The sequence below is a fragment of the Lissotriton vulgaris genome, chromosome 4_1 (assembly GCF_964263255.1).
Source record: "Lissotriton vulgaris chromosome 4_1, aLisVul1.2, whole genome shotgun sequence".
NCBI classification, from domain to species: Eukaryota; Metazoa; Chordata; class Amphibia; order Caudata; family Salamandridae; genus Lissotriton; species Lissotriton vulgaris.
The window spans coordinates 1,059,727,964-1,059,747,647 of NC_141691.1; the positions used below are offsets into that span (position 1 = coordinate 1,059,727,964).

Sequence of the window (19,684 nt, forward strand, 5' to 3'; positions counted from 1 at the left end):
CGCTCAGCTGCCCCAGCTAAGTGGCGACCCGGCGCTTCTCAAACAGTAAGAAGAGGACTGCCTCAGGCCCAGTCCGGCAGGCCCTGACATAACAGTGACAGCGGTTCTGTTCTAAGGGAAAGAGATGAGTCTTGATGGCTTTCCTGAAAGTCAGGAGATCATTTAAGCCACGCATCTGGGACGGCAAGGCATTCCACAATTTCGCAGCCAAATAGCGGAATGAGCGACCCCCCCATACAAGAGCGTTTCACCCTGGGGACCACTACCAGGTACTGGCCTTCCGAACGCAAGGATCGACGGGGAACATATGGAGTCAGAAGAGAACAGAGCATAGGTGGAGTCTAGCTGTTAGCTTTGGTATTTCTCATTAGTGTGGACACAATTGAGGAAGGGGTCGAAGAGGTAATGTTAACTACTTATGGGTGATTCCATTAACTTGAATCCAGTCTTTCTCGTTTTATATTGTCCCACCTTTCGTTTCATGGTTGGTCAACCCTTTAAAAGTGATTGTGGAGGGAGGGAATATTGATTTTTACCTTCTAGCTTGATATATGTGGGATCTGTCCAGGGTAGGGGGTGCCTATTATTACTAGTACAAGGGGGCAGTCATCAGGATTGGAGTTTGGAATTCTTTGTTGGAGGCAGACACATCTTGATAGTGAGGACTGAAATACGAAAGATTGAACTTTGAGTTATCTAATTACTGGTAAGTAACTGCAAACGTTGTCTCCTCTCTAAGATGGAACATACTTACTCTTTTTTCTTTTTGTGACCTACTAGCCTTTTAGACCTTGTATATGTTTGAGGAAAATGCTTTAAAGTAGTCTACATGTGAGAAGTGGACTGCATTTCTGTTTGGAATATGGCTTTTAGAATTATATATGCATATACTTGTATTTACAGGGCATAAGTTGAGCTAGATAGCAGTAGATCAGTGTACAACATGATGAGAAAATGGTGCAAGCCTGTATGAAAGCACTTTGAAAATATTTTGATCTTTGTACTTAATCTGAAAAGAAGAATTAGAGACAACCAATCCCAGTCATGTCAGGTATTTCATTGTACTGACTCTATTGAGCGTCCTACTGTCCACACAGCTCTGACAGTGCATGCTAGTTATGAACAGCGGCATCAGTGGCTATCTACAAACGCAACTCGACCAGTGTTTCTTAAAACTGATACCTTGCTATCCCAGTACTAGGTACATTCTTATAAACAATAACTGATTAAGTTTATTAATGTATTTTCAACCATTCCATTTTCCAGGTTAGCGCAGTTAGAACAGCAGGTGGTCGGAGGAGAACACGCAAAGGACAAGGATTTAAAAGCAAAGAATAAACTTAGGAAGATGTATGCCGACGAGCGAAAGAGAGAGCTAAGAGAAGCCCTGAAATGTAGGGAAGAAGAAAACTGGGATCACATTCTGCTGAACATAGAGGAATCCAGTGACGTGGGACTTCAGGCCAGCAGAAATCTTCTGAAACAAATGCGAAGAAGGGTATCTATAATATCTATGTCTTCTACCCTCTCTACTGCTCCTCTCTTCTTGACCTCTTATTCTGGCTGCCTTTCTCTCTACCATTCCTTTTTCACCAATTGGTTCACTATTTCAGACAACATAGTCTAGCTCTTTGTTTCCAATTCATAACACAGTGCTCCTACATTTAGGGGCATATTTATGAGCCGGCTTGTGTAGCATTTGCACCCGCAATGTGGTACATACGTGATGCAAACATTAAATGTGATTTATTAATTTCCCCAAGGCCACTATGTGTGGCCTTGAGGTGCTCCATAAATCTGGAGTAAAGCAACACAGCACAAATCCCTGTGTTGCCTTACTCTGAGCTAGGGAGGCATTCCGTGGGCGTTACAAGGGTGTTTCCATGAAACTCCCATGGCATTTTGCAGCACACATAGGAAGAAGAATATGCCTCTCATGGTTTTTTTGTGCAAGAAGGAGCCTGCACAAAAAGAATCCTGCATGCAACGGAAGCACCTTTACACCATGGTGCAAGGGTGCCTGCATTAGCACTAGGCGGACAAAAGAGCAGGATTGTGCCAAAATACAGCTCATTCCTTCCCTTTCCCTCTCACGAAGTGCAGCTCAGCAGGGTGACTTGCTGCACTGCATGTCCATCTAATGAATCTGCTCCCAATAATACAGTTCAGCATATAATAGAATTAAAAAGGATTCCACAACCCATCCTGGAAATTGGCAACAGCAGCGGATTCCCTGCAGTAGCTGTTTAATTTGTTTATGAAATTCATGTTTGTTAAATTATGCTAGTCCTACATGTATATCTGTGTTAGTTTGTGTGTGTGTGTGTGTGCGCGGGTGGGTGTGCGTGTGTGTGTGTGTGTGTGTATATATATATATATATATATATTTTTTCTCTCCAAGAATGCGGCACTCAGCGTTTGTAAGATTTAAACAGCTTTACTTTATTTCTCCAGCTCAAACCAACGCGTTTCAGCCATCACAGGCTTTGGTCACGGTAAGTGAGCTTTTTTCTATGTCCACTATTTATCCCAGTTAGCAGTAAGGGTGCATTGTGGGACTAGTAGTTAATTACATTCCAAAATGAAAATGCAACGTGTGATCACAGTATGTACAATTCTCAGCAGTCCAATATTTATACGCTCTGCCTTACGCGCACATAATGATGACAGTCTCATATTTTCAACATATGTAGACAGTATCTATTGTATCGGGTAAAGTACCCATTTTCAACATACTCGGTTTCTCAGCATTCTCGTCAATATTTACTCGTTCTCCACTGAATAACAGTATCCTGATAAATTTTTTGTCATTTCTCATTTCCCGCGCTGCTTTACGCGCATGCAAAAGTTCATTACATCTGGTTCTCTTATACGGAGAATGAAATTTATAACAATTTATAATGATATTTCTAGCAGTGGTTACTTATATGGGTATAGTACCCCATAGTGCAATGTTCGATCACAGTCTACGTTTTTAAGTTAACTCATCATTTTTCAGTTCTTATTCCAAATGTACGTAAAGTTCCTCATCAAAATTCATCCCTCTGGGCATCTTGGTTTTTAGTCTGATAATAAATTTGGATCGATTTGTCGCAATTTGCGTAGCCTGTTGCCCCCTCGTTCTCCCAGGTTGACCATGTGTATGCCAAAATACGACATTGCTTTCCAGTCTCCTCTCTGACATGATATCATGTGTTTAGCTGTTGGATAGGCCATGTCCTTGTTTTTCACCGCTCTGATGTGCTCCAATATTCGTTTTTTAGAGCACACGTTGTACTCCCAATGTAACATAACCCACATTTACACTGTATCACGTAGACCACATGTGTGGATGAGCAGGTTATTTTTCCTTCGATGGGCGTTTTTTTACCATCCGGTTCGTCGTAGGTATTTTTGTTCAGGCCAATTTTGCATGCTTTGCATGCATTACATTTCCGAAATCCATTCCGTTGATCAGTTAGCCAATTATTTTCTTTTCCAGGTTTCTTGGATTTAAAATGGCTATTTACCAGTTGATCTTTCAGTGAAGACTGTTTTTTGTAACTCATTTTTGGTCCATCACCCACAATTTTTCTTAGGTCAGGATCTCCCGAAATCAGATGCCAGTATTTTTGAATTTTACTCTTGATGATACCACTTTCCTTACTAGTCCCACAATGCACCCTTACTGCTAACTGGGATAAATAGTGGACATAGAAAAAAGCTCACTTACCGTGAACAAATCCTGTGATTGCTGAAACGCGTTGGTCCGAGCTGGAGAAATAAAGTATAGCTGTTTAAATCTTACAAACGCTGAGTGCCGCATTCTTGGAGAGAAAATTGTTATTGAGCCCTGATCCGGCCCCGTTGCAGAGCACCCACAGTTGAGCGCACAGAGTCTGAGGATCGCTTTGGTGGAGAATATATATATATATATTACTCTCCAACTTCCTTATGGCGAATAGAGAGACACAAACCACTTTCAGGTAAGGCTTGATGTTTGTCTATTTCCTTGAAGATATTACGTGTTTCGGACAGCTCTAGTCCTTGCTCACATACATATATATATTACCTACTGGCGGTCGCCAGGAGGTAGTTATAGTTAGAACCTCGTTTCTATTGAAAAGGTGTTTTTTGTTTTGCCAATAACTTTGCCACTGTTTGACGAATCTTTGCATAATCCTGCAAAAAAAGGTCTATCCAGGTCAGCTCCTACCCTGAAAGTTTGGGGGTCATTTGTAAAGTGGGGGCTGAGCGAAAAGGTGGGTTCCAAAAAGTGTTTTCTCCATGTTAATTTCCATAGGAAATTTCAGCCAAGGCTACAGCCCGAACTGCTGAATGGAATTACACGAAATGTGGCAAAAAGGTAGCTCTTGGTTCAGAAAGCGACCTTTTTTTAAATGGTGTAAATCCGTTAAGTAGTTGCTGAGAAATTCAAAAAATAAGAGTAAAAAAATCAATTTTCCCATAGGAAACTTTAGCCAAGGCTACAGCCCAAACTGCTGAACGGAATTACGCAAAATTTGGCAAAAAAAGGTTCTGCTTGGCTCAGAAAGAGAACTTTAAAAAAATTGTTAATATCCATTCAGTAGTTGCTGAGATATGTAAAAAAACAAATTTTGATATCTAGGGGTGCAGTGGATCCGCGAACCCTCCCAACCATGAGCTTCATTTTAAGTGGTTGCCAACACTCCAAACCAGGAATTGTTGGCAGTCATCTTGTGACTCGGTAGAACCGAGTCAAAAGAAAACAGAAAAACAAAGGTGAAAAAAAAGAAAAGGGGGCAGGGTAGAAACACCCTGACCCCCTAGGCCGTCTCAGGGGGACCCACAAGAACCCCCAGGACCAAAATTTTTTTTTTTTTTTTTTTTAAATCGACCGAATTCACTCTGGGGTCGCGAATCCGGCTGAGAAAATTTTAAAAACCCGAAGGGCGGAATCCAGCGCTTCGTTGTATTGAAGCCCCCGGGTGGGCCAGGGCCCTGGGGCACTGACAAAGATGTTGTTCCTTGTTAACGAACAAGGAAACCTGTTTTCCGAAACGCGTTGAATCTTATCTTTGCCTAATAAAAGTCTGCTTACAGCATTTGGGTGCCGTGGATCATTGTTGGTAACATGTGACGATGAACTTTGGATACATACACATATATAACAATGCAGCTCCTCCTCGAATCTCTTGGCGTCTCAGGCACAGCCTCTCACACCTGCAAACAAGGGAGACGGACCACAACGAATCAGCATAAGTGAGTTTATTGGTTCACAGAGATCACCTACGCGTTTCTGGTAAGTTACGCCCTTGATCACGCTGCAACATACACATATATATATTACTCGCACTCGTCCCAAACGAATCAGCGTACCATCGCAGTTGTACAGGCACCCTGGTCCAGCAACGAAAGTCGACCCAGGCTCAGGTGATAAGATGTTTTATTAAATCAAAATATCGCCACCAGCATAACATTTCGGCCTTCACGGAGGCCTTGATCACATGACGTTAGGGGAGGGACACAAACAATTTAAAGTGCTAGTACAATTGATCGTACAACATGATTGGTGGATAAGTTCAAGGCACACCAAGTATAAACATGAAAAACAGATTTAGGTTTTAAAAAGATCGAAAGAAATATTTACAGCGGTTAAAAATCCATCAACAGTCTTATTTAAAAAGGGAATATGCAATATATGTTAAATAAAAACCTGAATTGCAAAACCTTTAAAAATCATTTTGATAAGATGATACATCTAGGCAACAAAATTACACAATACTATGTAAAATAATTACTGTCTTCTAAAAAACTTCATCAAAAGTTTACTAAAGATGTATCCTGTGATGGCAACCATGTAAACACTGTTATAATAATACCCCAGTGGGTAAATCAACAATTCATGTCATATTGAGTTCATATACTGTGTCCTAAAATTCATATAGTATTATTACATTCCAGGGGTTTAGAATTCCCATCTATTTCCACCAATACATGTCAAATACAGAATGTGTAAAGCGAGAGAGTGCAGGTAAAAAATAGTGCAAAAAGTGATACGGGTATGACAAACTACATTGATGTGTAACCTGGGGTGCAGGTTTATTTTTTTCAATATTAATTTTTCCTTTTTTTTAATGAATTTTTTAGAAAATAAAACTTATATATATATATTTTTTTTTTTTTGTAAAATTTTTATTTTTGAGTTGCATAGGAGAATAAACATAGGGCTGCGGGGGAACCGCACAGTGCACAAAATCAAGGTAAACTCCTTGTACGCACATCAGCAATGACCCAAACCATATCATATCATACGCATATCCAGTCCAGGCTCGAGACAATTAGGGCCACTGTACATAGTGTTCTACCAGCTTATCATTAGGTCAGTCCAGCTAAGATGACCAGTGCCGCAATGTGCCGGACCCCAGACCTCCAAGTTCCATACAGGCGGTGCCAATAATCAATTCGCGGGTCCTCCACAGCCCAAAAAAACCAAAACAACCAACAGCCCTATCCCACCCCCTCCCTCCCCCCCGGTGGTGACGCCATTCACTCAACACTCAATCATATCCACATTACACTTGAAAGAGGTGCATCGACCTCAAAGAAGCCGGACATACGGCCGAGGGTAACCCCTTAGAAAGAAACGTAACCAGAGGACCCCACTGATATCGGAAATTCTTATACTGGCCCAGGAAGATGTCCGCCACTCTCTCCAGACTGAGCAACCTCCACAGCCGCGCATGCCACAATGAGACCGCCGGGGCCTCCTTCTTCTTCCAGGCCGCAGCCAGTGTGAGCTTCGCTGCGCCGAGGCATAGCCACAAAATCTTTCTATCTGCCCTGGTCTGATAAACGAGGCCAGGGTCTCGCAGCCCTAGCAGGACACAGGCCATAGATTCATCGATGGGATAAGTCAATATGTCCTTCATGTGGGAGAGGATTTCCTCCCAGTACGGACGGATCACCGGGCAGTCCCACCAGATATGGCGGAAGTCCCCCAGAAGTCCGCAACCCCTCCAGCACCTATCTGAGGTCCCCGGAAAAATGTGGTGAAGCCTAGTCGGGCACATATACCATTGCATGATCGTTTTGAGGTGGGCCTCCCTCAAGTGCAAGGAATGGTTAAAGGTCGTCAAATCGCGCCACAGCGCCGACCATTCCGCGTCCGAGACATCTCGCCCCAGCAGTTCCTCCCATTGCCCCATATAACGAGGTCGAGGAGCTACTGTCGATTGAAGCAACAGCTGGTAAATGAAGGAAATGGCCCCCTTCATGGCAGACGTCCGCAATATAAAGGCTTCAAACGGCGTCGGTGGTCTCGTAGCCGCCTCCACTACTCCAGGTGACGTAGCCCAGTGAAGCAGCTGAACATGCCGGAAACGTTCAGTCTGGGGGACCCCATAATCTCTCATACAGTTAGCGAAAGTGAGGGTGTCCGGGCCGTGGAACAAATGGGTCAACGCCCGACATCCCCCCTCCCTCCACACCGTAAACGGCCCCTCATGTAGTGCCGGTGGGAAAGCTGGGTTGTAATGCAAGGGCGTAAACGGTGAAGGGAACGTGGTCCAACGGTCATCTCCCGCTAGTGAGTCCCACACCTTCAACACCGTGCTAGTGGGCGTGCTGATATATGCATTGAGAGGGCGGTCCCTCTTCGGTTTCCAGGCTAGGTCCCAGATTGACCTACCGGCAACGCATCGATCCATATGGAGCCAGTGTTTCTCGGAGGTCTGTTGCCACCACTTCACCAACACTCTCAGTTGCGCCGCTTTGTAATATAACTGCAGATCCGGGAGCCCAACCCCACCCTCCGATCTCGGTCGACGAAGAACTGCATAGGAGACCCGCGCCTGTCCCCCCTGCCACACGAAGCGCAATAAAGAAGTCTGGAGCCGTCGAAAGAAATCGCTGCCCATGGGGATAGGCAAGGCTTGGAACAAATATAAGAATTTAGGGAGGAGGACCATCTTCACGGCGTGGATTCTGCCCAGCCATGACAGAAATTTTGGCTTCCACCTGTCCATTTCCGCCCGGGACTTCGCCAGCAAAGACGGGAAGTTGGCCTGGAACAGCCCGCTCACCGTCGGAGTCAGATGGACCCCCAGGTAGACAATCGAACCCGTGGCCCAGGCCAACGGAGTCAGTGGGCGCGCCCGGTCCCTCTCGGCCTGCGACAGGGTAAGATTCAGGATGTGCGACTTGCTGTAGTTGACCTTAAAGCCTGCCACCCCCTCAAATTCCAACAAGACCTCCCTGACGCAAGGGAGCGAGCTCTCCGGATCAGTAATAGAGAACAAGACATCGTCCGCGAAGAGCGAAATCTTATGTTGTTCCCCCGCGAATGGCAGACCCCGGATCCCGCCATGCTCCCGCACCGCTACCGCCAGCGGCTCGATGCTCAGCGCGAATAGCAGGGGGGACAGAGGGCAACCCTGCCTAGTGCCTCGAGTGTGAGCAAAGAACGCCGACATATGACCATTCACCGCAACCCGGGACCGGGGGCAGCAGTAATTAGCCCTCACCATAGTGATGAAGGTCTCCGAAAATCCAAAGGCAGTCATGGTATTGAATAGGAACCCCCAGTCCACCCTATCGAAGGCCTTCTCGGCGTCCAGGCCCACTAGGACTGCCGGTATATGAAATCGTTCCGCCTTTTCTATGAGATGCACCACCCGACGAGTGTTATCATGCGTCTGGCGCCCCTTGATAAAGCCAGACTGGTCCGGATGGATTAGCGCCGGCATAAGGTCTTGTAGCCTACGTGCCAGGATCGCCGAATATAGTTTGGCGTCTAAGTTAAGAAGCGCTATCGGGCGAAAGGAGGCGCAATGTGCCGGATCCTTCCCCGGTTTTGGCAAGACCGTAATCATCGCCTCTGCCAGGGAGCCAGTGGAAGAACCAGAGGCGGCCACGTCATTAAACAGGGTGACCAAGAATTCGCAGAGCTCGGAAGCGTAAGATTTATAGAACACAGCAGTGTATCCGTCCGGGCCGGGCGCCTTGTGAAGCTTCAAGTTCTTAATAGCAGCTAGCACTTCCTCCCTGGTAATCGGTGCCCCTAAGAGCTCATTCCATTCTCTAGACACCTGCGGAAGGGGCAGACGTCCCAGGTATTCTTTCTGGGCAGCCGCGTCCAGTTGTTCCCCCTTGTAAAGGTCCGAGTAAAAGTGACCGAAGATGGCCGCCTTTGTCTCGTCCCGATGCTGCAGTTGTCCAGCAGAGTCGCGGATCCCTCCAATGTACTCACGTTCCCGCCTGTCTCGAAGCTGTCGGGCCAAGTGCCTCCCCACCTTGTTGCCACAAGAGTAGGACTGTCGGCCCAACCTCAGTAGGGTGAACTCCGCCCTGTTACTGTAATGGGCCCTCAGTTTCCCCCGTACCGCCGTGAGAGGCCGGAGGGTCACCCTCGAGGGGTTGAGTTTATGCGTCTGCTCGAGAGAAGCCAATTCAGCCTCCAAGGCCTCCCTCTCCTTGCGTCGCATCCTATTGAGTTGTGCGTTAAGGCCCAAGCAAGTGCCCCTGATGGACGCCTTAAAGGCATCCCACGTGTTGGGTACCGAGGTATCAGACGGTGGATTGAGGACAAAGAACTCCCTGATGGCCACCCGCAGCGCCTTGTTAGAGGTTTCGTCCCGAAGCACCGAAGCCGGGAAATACCATTTCCGTTGCCCGGCGCCCGCCGACGACCAGCGCAAAGTTAGTACTAGCATGCTGTGGTCCGAGACCGAGAGGGGCAGTATGGTGGAGTCAAGGACATCTCCTCTAAGAGCCTGGCTAAGGAATATGTGGTCCAGTCGTGAATATGAGTGGTGTACATGAGAAAAAAACATGTAGTCCCTGGACGTTGGATGTAGAAACCGCCACCCGTCAACCAACCCCATTTCCGTAACTTTCTGCCGTGACATCTCTGAGAACACACCAGTATCCGCCCTGCGAGCGCCAGAACAGTCCAGCGCCCCGTCCCACACCAAATTACAGTCCCCCATGAGGAACAACTGCCCTTCAACAAAATCCCCCACTTTATGCAGTAAACCTTGCAAAAACTTATTCTGGCCAGTATTAGGAGCATACAGCACAACAAAAGTACAGAGCCTCCCCTGAACCAGCCCCTTCACCATCAACCAGCGGCCCTCCCTGTCCGTGCGTATCGCCACAGGCTGGAAGCGCAGCGAAGCATGGAAGAGGAGGGCCACCCCCTTGTGCTTTGTGGACGCAGAGGATCTGTAAATTAGGGGATACGCCTTATGCTTAAAACGCAGCTCATCTGTGCGTGTAAGGTGAGTTTCCTGCAGACCCACTACATCTAATTGGTGGTCCGTTATATATTTCCACACCCTTTGCCTTTTCTGCGGAGAGTTCAGTCCCTTAACATTCCAGGTCCCTATGCTAACAGGCATCGGGAGACAAAAAAACAGAATCCTCTATATCTCGGGGGCATGCCCTCCACCCCTGCCGGGCGATGCCCTGGTGACAACACGTGTTAAGATCAGGCTCCCGCCAGCCCTCCGCCCCACTGTCCCAACCTCGAGTCCCATGCCTACCCGCCTCGCATCTCCCATACCAACAGCACCTCCCAGCTTCCCTCTCACCACCACACAACACTATCCACAACACGTCCGCGTCACCACCAACACCCCCCCTCGCCCCCAACCCCAACACCCCAAAAAACCCCCCCAAGACCCTCCCCCCCCGGAAACCCCCTCACAAACCAACGAAAGTCCAAAAGAGTCCTCCATGGGACAGCGAGGAGACATCGGCCGATGTCCCCCAGAAATCTCGTACCTGGGCGTCTTCTCACAAAGTACATACGAACCCACGATACCTGCAGGGGTGCGCCCCTCCGGCGCCAGCCAGATCCTTTTTCAGAAATCACGCCGCCCCGGAACCAAGCTGAGAGGCAGACAGCGTGGCGGTGGCAACCGAGGCCACCGCGTCGTTCCGTTCTTGCATGCTGGTGGACCTGTCAGGCACCCTCCCCTCCCCCTCCCCGCCCACCCTGTGCCAGGAGGGGGACCGTCGCCGGCCCCTCGTAGAGGGACTCCTATCGCCATGTGAAGCATCCGGTCCGTCGATCCCCAGTAGATCCATTGCCACTTGAAGGGACCTGATCTGTTCAAGCCTGTTGTTCCAACGAAATATGATGCGAAACGGGTGGCCCCAGGAGTAAGCAATATTGCGGTCCCGCAGGAAGGCAGTCACTGGTTTGAACTCACGCCGTTTCTGTAGAGTAGAAGCCGCCAAATCCTGGTACAACTGCGGGTGGTGCCCACGAAACTGGATAGACGAAGCCTCCCGGGCCTTCTTCAGAATGCGCTCTTTCAACTGAAAATCGTGGACGCAGACTAGGATGTCTGGCGGAGGGCCCCCCCCGCGTCTAGGAAGACCAACTCTATGGGCCCTGTCCATCTTGACATCAGTAAGTTCGTCGTCGCCCAAGATCTGCTGGAACAGCGCCAGGACATAGCCTCTCAGATCGCCGGACTCCCCGTCCCACGGCACCGACTTAATACGGACGTTGTTCCGCCTGGAGCGGTTCTCCAGGTCCTCCGCATGGGACTGCAGGTTCAGATTCTGCTCCCTAAGACACAGCACATCCTGTTGCAGCTGATGGACATCATTAGCCAAATTAAGATCACGGTCCTCTAGGGTGGCTACCCTCTCGCCAACCCCATCCAGGTCTCTCCTCACCTCCCTAAGGTCCGACGCAAGCTGGGACCGCAGCTCTGAGATGTCATCTTTGATGGAGGCAAACAGCTCAGTCATGAATGCTTTTGTGACCGGCGCCTCACCGTCCCCCGACGCGGAGGAGGAGCTCGCCCCAGGCGATGGCGGGAGCTGGGAGCCCCTGGTCAGGCCATCCTTGTTAGTCTTCCCCCTCCTCTGGTTGTTCGCCATCACAAGGTCGGTCGTGTGCGTCTCCCCAAGCAGTCCACAATTCGCCGGCGACCACAACCTACTGCGCAATAGCCGTCCGCGAGGTGAGGTGGCCGAGGCGGGCCCCCTCCACCCCCGCTCCACACCGCGGGCCTCCCTGTGTCCTCCTCCGAGGTGCCGGGGCCGCTATAGCAGGTCCGCTCCACTCCACTGCCAGCCCTTCAGATCTTGCGATAGCCCCCACCAGGTCACAGTTCAGTGGTGCGCGTGTCCCCCAAGACCAGAGAGCGCCTCACAGGCCCGGGCCACTGCTCCCCGATGGTATGGCGTCCAGGTTCGCTGCTCTGCACAGGCCCTCCGAGCCGAGCCTCACTCAGGTCGTAGGCCGCAGCTGAGACTTCAGGTGCCTCGCCTCCCCTTCCACCATAGGCCGCCGCCGTGCAGTGTGCCCTTTACACTTAGGCTACGTGTGGCTGCAATCCTCAGTGGGCCCACTCAGGGGGGGCCGCCCATCCCGCACCAGGCCGTCCTCGCACTCGGCCAGAGCCCAATGCCGCCTCCTCGCAGGTCCTGTCCAGCAGCCCGGCTCTGCCGGCGTCCTCCGCGTGCCAAATCGCGGACCTGAGCCCCCTCCGGCTGCCACCAGGCGCTCACCTCCTTCCGTACTGCAGGGCCTCCGCTCCTCCGATCCGCATACAGCCCCTGGCTCCGCCGCGGCTCCACACAGCTCGACACACGGGGAGGGGGCAGCGGGGCAAACGCCGACCTCCGGAGATCCCGCCGGCTACTGAGGTGCCGCTCCAGGCATTGGGCCGACCTCTTTCTCCTTACGGCGTCCGCTCTTCCTGCACTTCCTGTCGGCTTCCCTCCTACGCCAGTCCGGCGTCGGACAGGCCCTCCACCGCTCCCGCTCCAAGAGCGCGCCTCTCCTCGCTGGACGCTCCGATGGACTAGCGCCGCCACCAGAACTCAGCCACCATGCTCCGGTGCCCCCTGGCAGCAGAACCACCGGTCAGAGCACGGTCCCGGGGGTGCTATTCGGTGCTTTGGTGAAGTCGGCGCCGGAGGGAACGCAGAGAGCGACTCACTCCGTCGCCATCTTGGCCACGCCCTCCAAAACTTATATTTTCATTGTTTCTTTCTGATAAAATAAAAAATCATATACGGGTCAAGGGCACCAGAGCATGAGTTGGAATTTCAGAAAATTTATCGATGTCGCCTTGGGATTCAAAATGTAAACCAGTTTGAATGATCTCCAAGTTGTCTACAACCATTCCGGAAAACGGGATGCAGATACAATGATCAATGGTTCATTGTCATGAGGGCAAGGAAAAGGTAGGCAGGAGAGATGGGCTTATGCTATGATTTAAAGATGTGTATAAAAATCAATGCTGGTGTTAAGACCCTTTGGGGCCCTGGTATCCAAATCTAGGATATATTTGGTTTCTAATGCCCGCAACTTTGCCTCTCTATTGCCACCCCTACGTAAAGGTGGAATCGCATCAATGACAAAATATTTCAAAAGATGACTTTGTTTGCCATGATATTCTCTAAAGTGACGTGCCACCGGGTAAGATTGATCCTCGGTGTTAATGGCCCTTATGTGCTGGAGTATCCTTTTGTGCACCTGCAACTTGGAACTACCCACATATTGCAGGGCGCACGGACACTCCAGCACATAAACAGCGTACTCCATCTTACATGTGAGTTGTTTGGAGATCAAGCGGGGACTGTCAGAGAATGGAGTCCGGTATTGGGTTTTGTTCATACCATGTTGACAAGCTTTACAGGAGTAGTACTTTTTAAACCCTTTGATTGCTTTGAACCATGGGGTAACCAACAACACCTCTTCTTAGAGATCTGGGACTGCCATTAGAATTACTGGACCTGATTGTTAGATTACATGAGGGTAATTTTGCCAGGGTGAGGTGGGGAGGCCAAGGGCAGGTGACGGATTGCTTCCCCGTAACTCGTGGCGTCCGTCAGGGTTGTGTCCTGGCACCCACGCTCTTTTTATTGTTCATTGACCAGGTGGTCAAGTTTTTTGCAAATACCCCTACTGATGCACCATCTTTGGGCGGGACCAAGTTCCCTATGCTCATCTTTGCTGATGACACCTTACTCCTCTCAAAGACTCGCAGCGGCTTGCAAACTGCACTGACCCGATTTGAGGAGTTTTGCACCGTCCTAAAAATTAATGTAAGCAAAACTAAATTCATGGTCCTAACTAAGAGTCGTCCTATTAAGAGCTCAGTGAGCTTGAACGGTGTGGGCCTCGAACAAGTTGAGGTTATGACCTATCTAGGAGTAACCTTGGACTACCGCCTCCGCTGGAAACCTTAGGTTGACGCACTACACCTAAAATTTGCTCGCCTTACGGGTTGTCTTCTACAGGAGCAAAAAAGGTCCTTAACCAAACGTATCAAACCCACACTTAAGATCTATGCCACTAAGGTAAGCTCCACAATACTGTACGGGGCAGACCTTTGGGGACACATGGACCTTTCAACTCTGGTGATAGTTCAGAATAAATTTATGCGGAAACTAGTAGGACTTCCACAATCGGCTCCAACTAAACCACTATGTCTGGATATGGGCTGTAACCCAATTAATGAAATGGCTAGATACAGACTAGTAGCTATGTGGAGACGCATCTGGACTTCCCCAGACCTAAGCCTCTTTGCTAGGGAACTTGAGGAAGTAAGATCCATTTGGGGGTCTAGCAGTATACCCTGGTTGCGTGAAGTGAAATCGATCCTGGATGAGATGGGCCTTAATCAGTTGTGGGTTTCTCCAGGGTCTACTAGCTTTCCCTCAAAACAGGAATATAAAGCACTCTATTGGGCCTCTGTTCGCAAAGGGCTAGTTATTGCCTCAGATTCTGTTAGCTTAACAGGAAGGTTCTTGTGCCATAAACTGGACCCTCTCCTAGAGAATTACTGGGATGTCATAGTTAAGCCAATAGACAAAAACCTTTATCACCAGTTCCGAGTAGGTACTCTGCCCTTAAGATCTTTTACCAGGAAGTGGTCCAACCGAGTGAGTGATTCCTGTCCTCGGTGCCCTGGACATAAGGAGAGTGTGGGTCATCTCCTATTTGTATGTCCGGTTTATCATGCCCCAAGAAGCAAATGGATAGGGCCTATATGTCGCCATCTTAAAGTCAGAGGGAGTGCAGAGGCTATATGGGCACTTCGTACTAATACCTCTGAGGTGGTAGTTGTGGCCGTAGCCAAATTCCTGGGGTAGACATGGGTGATTAGATCAAGATACCTGCAGGCACTTTGATTCTGTCTCTGTTTCCCAACTTCTAAACAGGTTTTTTCTTTCTTTTACTTGTATTAGGTCTTTATTATACTGTTAATTCTAATATAAGTGTTGAAATGTTCTTGAAATCTATGAAATTGTAAATTGTAACTGTGATGGTTTTAAATCAAATTTTAACTATATCATGTATGCTCAATTTTTAATGTTTTAATTGTCTTTTATGATCAAAAAAATCGAAATAAAGACTTTAAACCAGAAACAACACCTCTGGGCTGGATTTAACCAATGCTTCTCTCAGTGAGAAAGCCCTTTTGTATGATATACTGGGTTTTGTTGGCATGAGGTGACCAATGGTTGGATCATTATTTACAAGATTCCAGTTGTTAGAAACGATTTTGCTCAATGCCTGGGTTTGCTGACTAAAAGTTAGAACTAGTCTAACTGGTTGGTTAGATTCATCAGCTTCTTTAGTTGTACTCTTCCGAGGTTGAAGGGCAACCTCCCTAGGCATGGCATTGACTCTGTTGATCGCAGAGTCAATGGTTTTTGCAGAATATCCCCTCAATAAAAAGCGTTTCTTACTGTCCTCCTGTGCCTGTACACACTGGTCCTCCGTGCTACAGATACGTTTGACACGCACCATCTCCCCGAAGGGGATGCTGCGGATCAAATGTGCAGGGTGGTGACTTTTCGCATGAAGGATAGTTTTGCCAGCAGTAGGTTAGCGAAATAGAGTAGATTGCAATTTGTTATTGCTGACTAAAACCCGAACGTCTAAAAAACAAACGCTCTCCTGACTCATGCGATGGGTAAATTCTAGATTGAATGAATTTATGTTCAGTTGCGTGATGAAATCGAGTGCCTCCTGTTCGGTACCGCGCCAGATGAGATAAATATCATCAAAATAGCGATACCAATGAATCACATGTTCTGCCATTATCAGGTGGTGTGTACCCATGAGGACCTGTCTCTCCCAGTAGCCCATATGTAAACAGGCATAACTGGGGGAGACGTAAGTGAGTTGGAAGAGAATTCCAAAGGGAGGGAGCCAGATAACAAATGATCGTCCTCCCATTCTGGCTCGTTTGATAATGGGAACTTGGAATTGGTATTGATCGTAGTAGGCATGGGGGTGGTAGTGCGGCACCAACGCACGGAGATAGTGAGGGGCTAAGCCAGAATTTATTTTATGCATGTAGCAGAGTGCTTTGAATTAGGCGCGATGGTCAATTTTCAGCCAATGAAATTTCACAAAGTGCGGCTGAGATGGAAGTCGTTTTGGGTAGTTTGCAAAGCAGTCTAGCTGCAGAGTTCTGGACCACTTGCAACTTGTGGAGCACTTCCTTGCTTGCCCCTAGATAGAGTATATTGCCGTAGTCTAACCTAGAAGCTACTAGGGCCTGGATGACAGTTTTGTGTGTTGACAGAGGAAGCATCCAGAGGATTTTCCTCTGCCACTTGAGAATGGCAAAGCAGGTGGAGGCAACTTTAACCACTTGCTGCTTCATCGACAGTTGGTCGTCGATGATGACGCCAAGATTATGAGCCAATGGAGATGGGAAGGAGGGTCACCCATTTGTGGTGGCCAATGGTGAGAGCCCCAGAGAGTTTTATTGTTACCAAAGATAAGGAGTTTGGTTTTCCCACATTTAATTTTGATTTGTTATCATGCATCCAGTCAGCAATCTTTTTTAGTCCCGGCTGGAGCACTGATATCTTTGCAGTCTTCTTGGAGGAGAGCAAGAAGATGAGCTGTGTGTCATCTGCGTAAAGGTATATTGTTAGCCCTGCTTGCTCAGCTATCGTAGCCAGGGGGCTAACGTAGATGTTGAAAAGCAATGGGCTAAGTATGGAGCCTTGAGGGACTCCATACTGGGATACATGAGTCTTGGAATTAGTCATTGAAGGAAAGACCTGAAAGGTCCTATTTGATAGAAAGCTGGACAGCCATTTGAGAGCCATGCCAGCAACACCACTGGATTGAAGAATTTTTAAGAGAGAAGTGTGAGACACAGTGTCAAACGTGGCACTTAAATCCATTAGGATAAGTGCCGCTGTCCCTCTTTTGTCGACCTGTTGACTGATATTTTCGGTGACTCCCAGTAGTGTTGATTCCGTTGAAAAACCGTCTCTAAAGCCAGATTGGGACGGATGCAAGATGTTTTGTGTCTCAATAAAATTTGTAAGCTGGATATTGATCTGTTTCTTCAGAATTTTGGAGAAGACTGGAAGAAGAGAGATGGGACTGAAATTGGAGGGGACTTTAGGATCAGTGTTTGCTTTTTTTAACGGGTACGACCATGGCATGTTTCCAGGCTACAGGAACTGTTGCTTTGCATAATGACATATTGAGTACCTCGATGATAATATTGAGTATAGGGAGGTCCAGTTTTTGAAGTACCGAGGGGGAAGCAGATCCTTAGAGGAGCCAGATTTGATAGTGGTGAGAATACTACGGAAAGAAGAGATGTCAAGTGGAGTCCATTTGTCTAATAGGGTGTTACTGTTACCTTGAGCAACTGCCTGGGCGAGGCATTGTGTTGTGGGGTAATTAAGTTGCGAATTAGTTTTAGTTTCTGTCTGTTTATTAAAATCAGAGTAGATCTTATCTATTTTATCCACAAAAAATTCTGCTAAATTATCACATTGTTTTGAGTCCAAACATGGAGGCTTGGGCTGACAGGTGGCACAGAACTTTAAGGCAGTTTTGTGTAAGTAAAATAGTTTTGTTGGCGTGCTCCGCCGGAACAGTATTACACATTGAGTGGTAATTGTTTAAAGCTGGTTTGTACATTGATTTTTTTTGCGGTTCATAGTTTTTGCACCAGCGTCTTTCAAAATGTTGACATTTACTTTTTTCTATTTTGAGCATTTCTGAAAACCAAGGAGCTGGGGGGTGGTGATAGTTACAATTCTTGTTGGACAAGGGTAGACATACGTCAATAGACGAGGTTAGACAATTATGGAGGACCTCATCTTCATCGAGATTAGTGACTGAAGTGACAGACATTGTGTTAGCAAGAAGGAGGTTACGTTTATTCATATCTAGATCTTTCCAATTTCTGCTGTTTCTTGATCCCAAGGGGAATGAGGAATGCTTGGAGCTCTGTTCATGTTTAATCTGGAATTCTAGCAGATAATGGCCACACCAAGGGATCGGGATAGCAGTCTTGAACGAGACAGTGGTGAGGTTGGAGAAGGTAGGATCGAGTAAGTTTTCCGCTTTATGGGTGGGGCCAGAGTTGTGAAGAGTGACATTCATAGCAGCCAAATCGGCAATGAGATTGGTGCTGGTAGGACACAAGACTTTGTTAAAATGTAGATTCAAGTCACCCAGAATCAAAAAATTAGTGGCTTGTAATAGTAAAGGGGCAATGAGATCAGGGAGTGCAGCGGCCCAAGGACCAGCGGGTCCTGGGGGGCCGTATATTAAGGTCCCAGAGAGGGTAAAGTTAGGTAAAAACAAAAGTTTGAAAAGACCGGCTTCACAATCATTGAAGTGTAAGTCCTCCAATTTGCATGTGTAGGAAGTTTTAAAAATTATTGCTATGCCCCCTCCACCCTTAATGAATGTTAAATGTTAAATGTCGTATATTTGTAAAGCGCACAGCTGCCCGAGCAAAGGGGCGTCCCGGCGCTGTATACCGCTGGGGAACCCATCCTGGCTTTCCCTGTGAGATGGTCCCTCCTGGGCATCTCCAAGGTGAAGACAGCATCCCCGGCGCTGATGGGGCCGTTAGTAGAGATTAAGCAAGCTATTGCCCAAAGTTACTGAGTGGGACCCACGGTTAGAGTAGGCACCGAGGCGAGAATTATCGAGTCCGCTGACCATGGCCCAAGACCCTACCGCATCGGGAATCGAACCCTGGTCCCGGGCCGACCTCTGCATGACACGGTTCTTTCCGTGGTACGTGTTGTTGGGTGGAAGTGCATTCGCAATATCGGGTCCTAAACTATTGTTTAGCCAAGTCTGCGTCAGGAAGATGGCATCTGGCTGAGAAACAGAGAGCAGGTCATGGATATCTCTCTTATGTTTTGGAATAGATCTACAGTTGAGGCTGAAGAAAGTAAACTCTGTATATGTAGCGCTATTTTTCATATTTGGGGCAGGTGAAATACTCAATTTACTGGGAGTCGGGTTAGGGAGGGCGGTGAGAAGGAGAATCCACACCCGAAGCAGTAAGAAGGGCTTATGTTGCACGTAAGAGGTACGCAATGTCTGCTGGGTGTAGGCTGGAGGGTCTGGAGGACTTTGTTAGAGTATTTACAGGGGCCATGAAAAATGTGTGCAGGGGTAATGGCTCCAGGGCTCATCCGACCTCGGACGGGCGCAGACGGGCTTACCTTTGGCGCACCTTCCGCGCGCCAGCGCCGCGTCCACTGCGCGGAATGAGAGGCATCGGTTTTTAGGCGGTATGGGCGATCAGCTGGAAGCAGCTGATTGGAGGAAAGAAGTGGAAGTAGTAGTCACTTCCTGTGGCACGTTAAGGTCCCTCCACACAATCCGAGAAATCGGTGGTGGACCAGGGAACTAGTGCACGAAAAGCGATGAGTGAAAGCAGGTGATTGTGACATTAAA

At 48.2% G+C, this 19,684-nt stretch overlaps 1 protein-coding gene across 1 annotated transcript in view; it reads left to right on the plus strand.

Annotated features, from left to right (window-relative positions):
* Nucleotides 1–19,684, plus strand: part of LOC147722860 (kinesin-like protein KIF17) — a 1,643,424-nt gene that overhangs the window by 1,602,178 nt on the left and 21,562 nt on the right. The window contains exon 10 of the mRNA XM_086965286.1: nt 1,267–1,498. Within this exon, the coding sequence (XP_086821412.1) occupies nt 1,267–1,498 (232 nt within the window). The remainder of the gene's footprint in view (nt 1–1,266; nt 1,499–19,684) is intronic.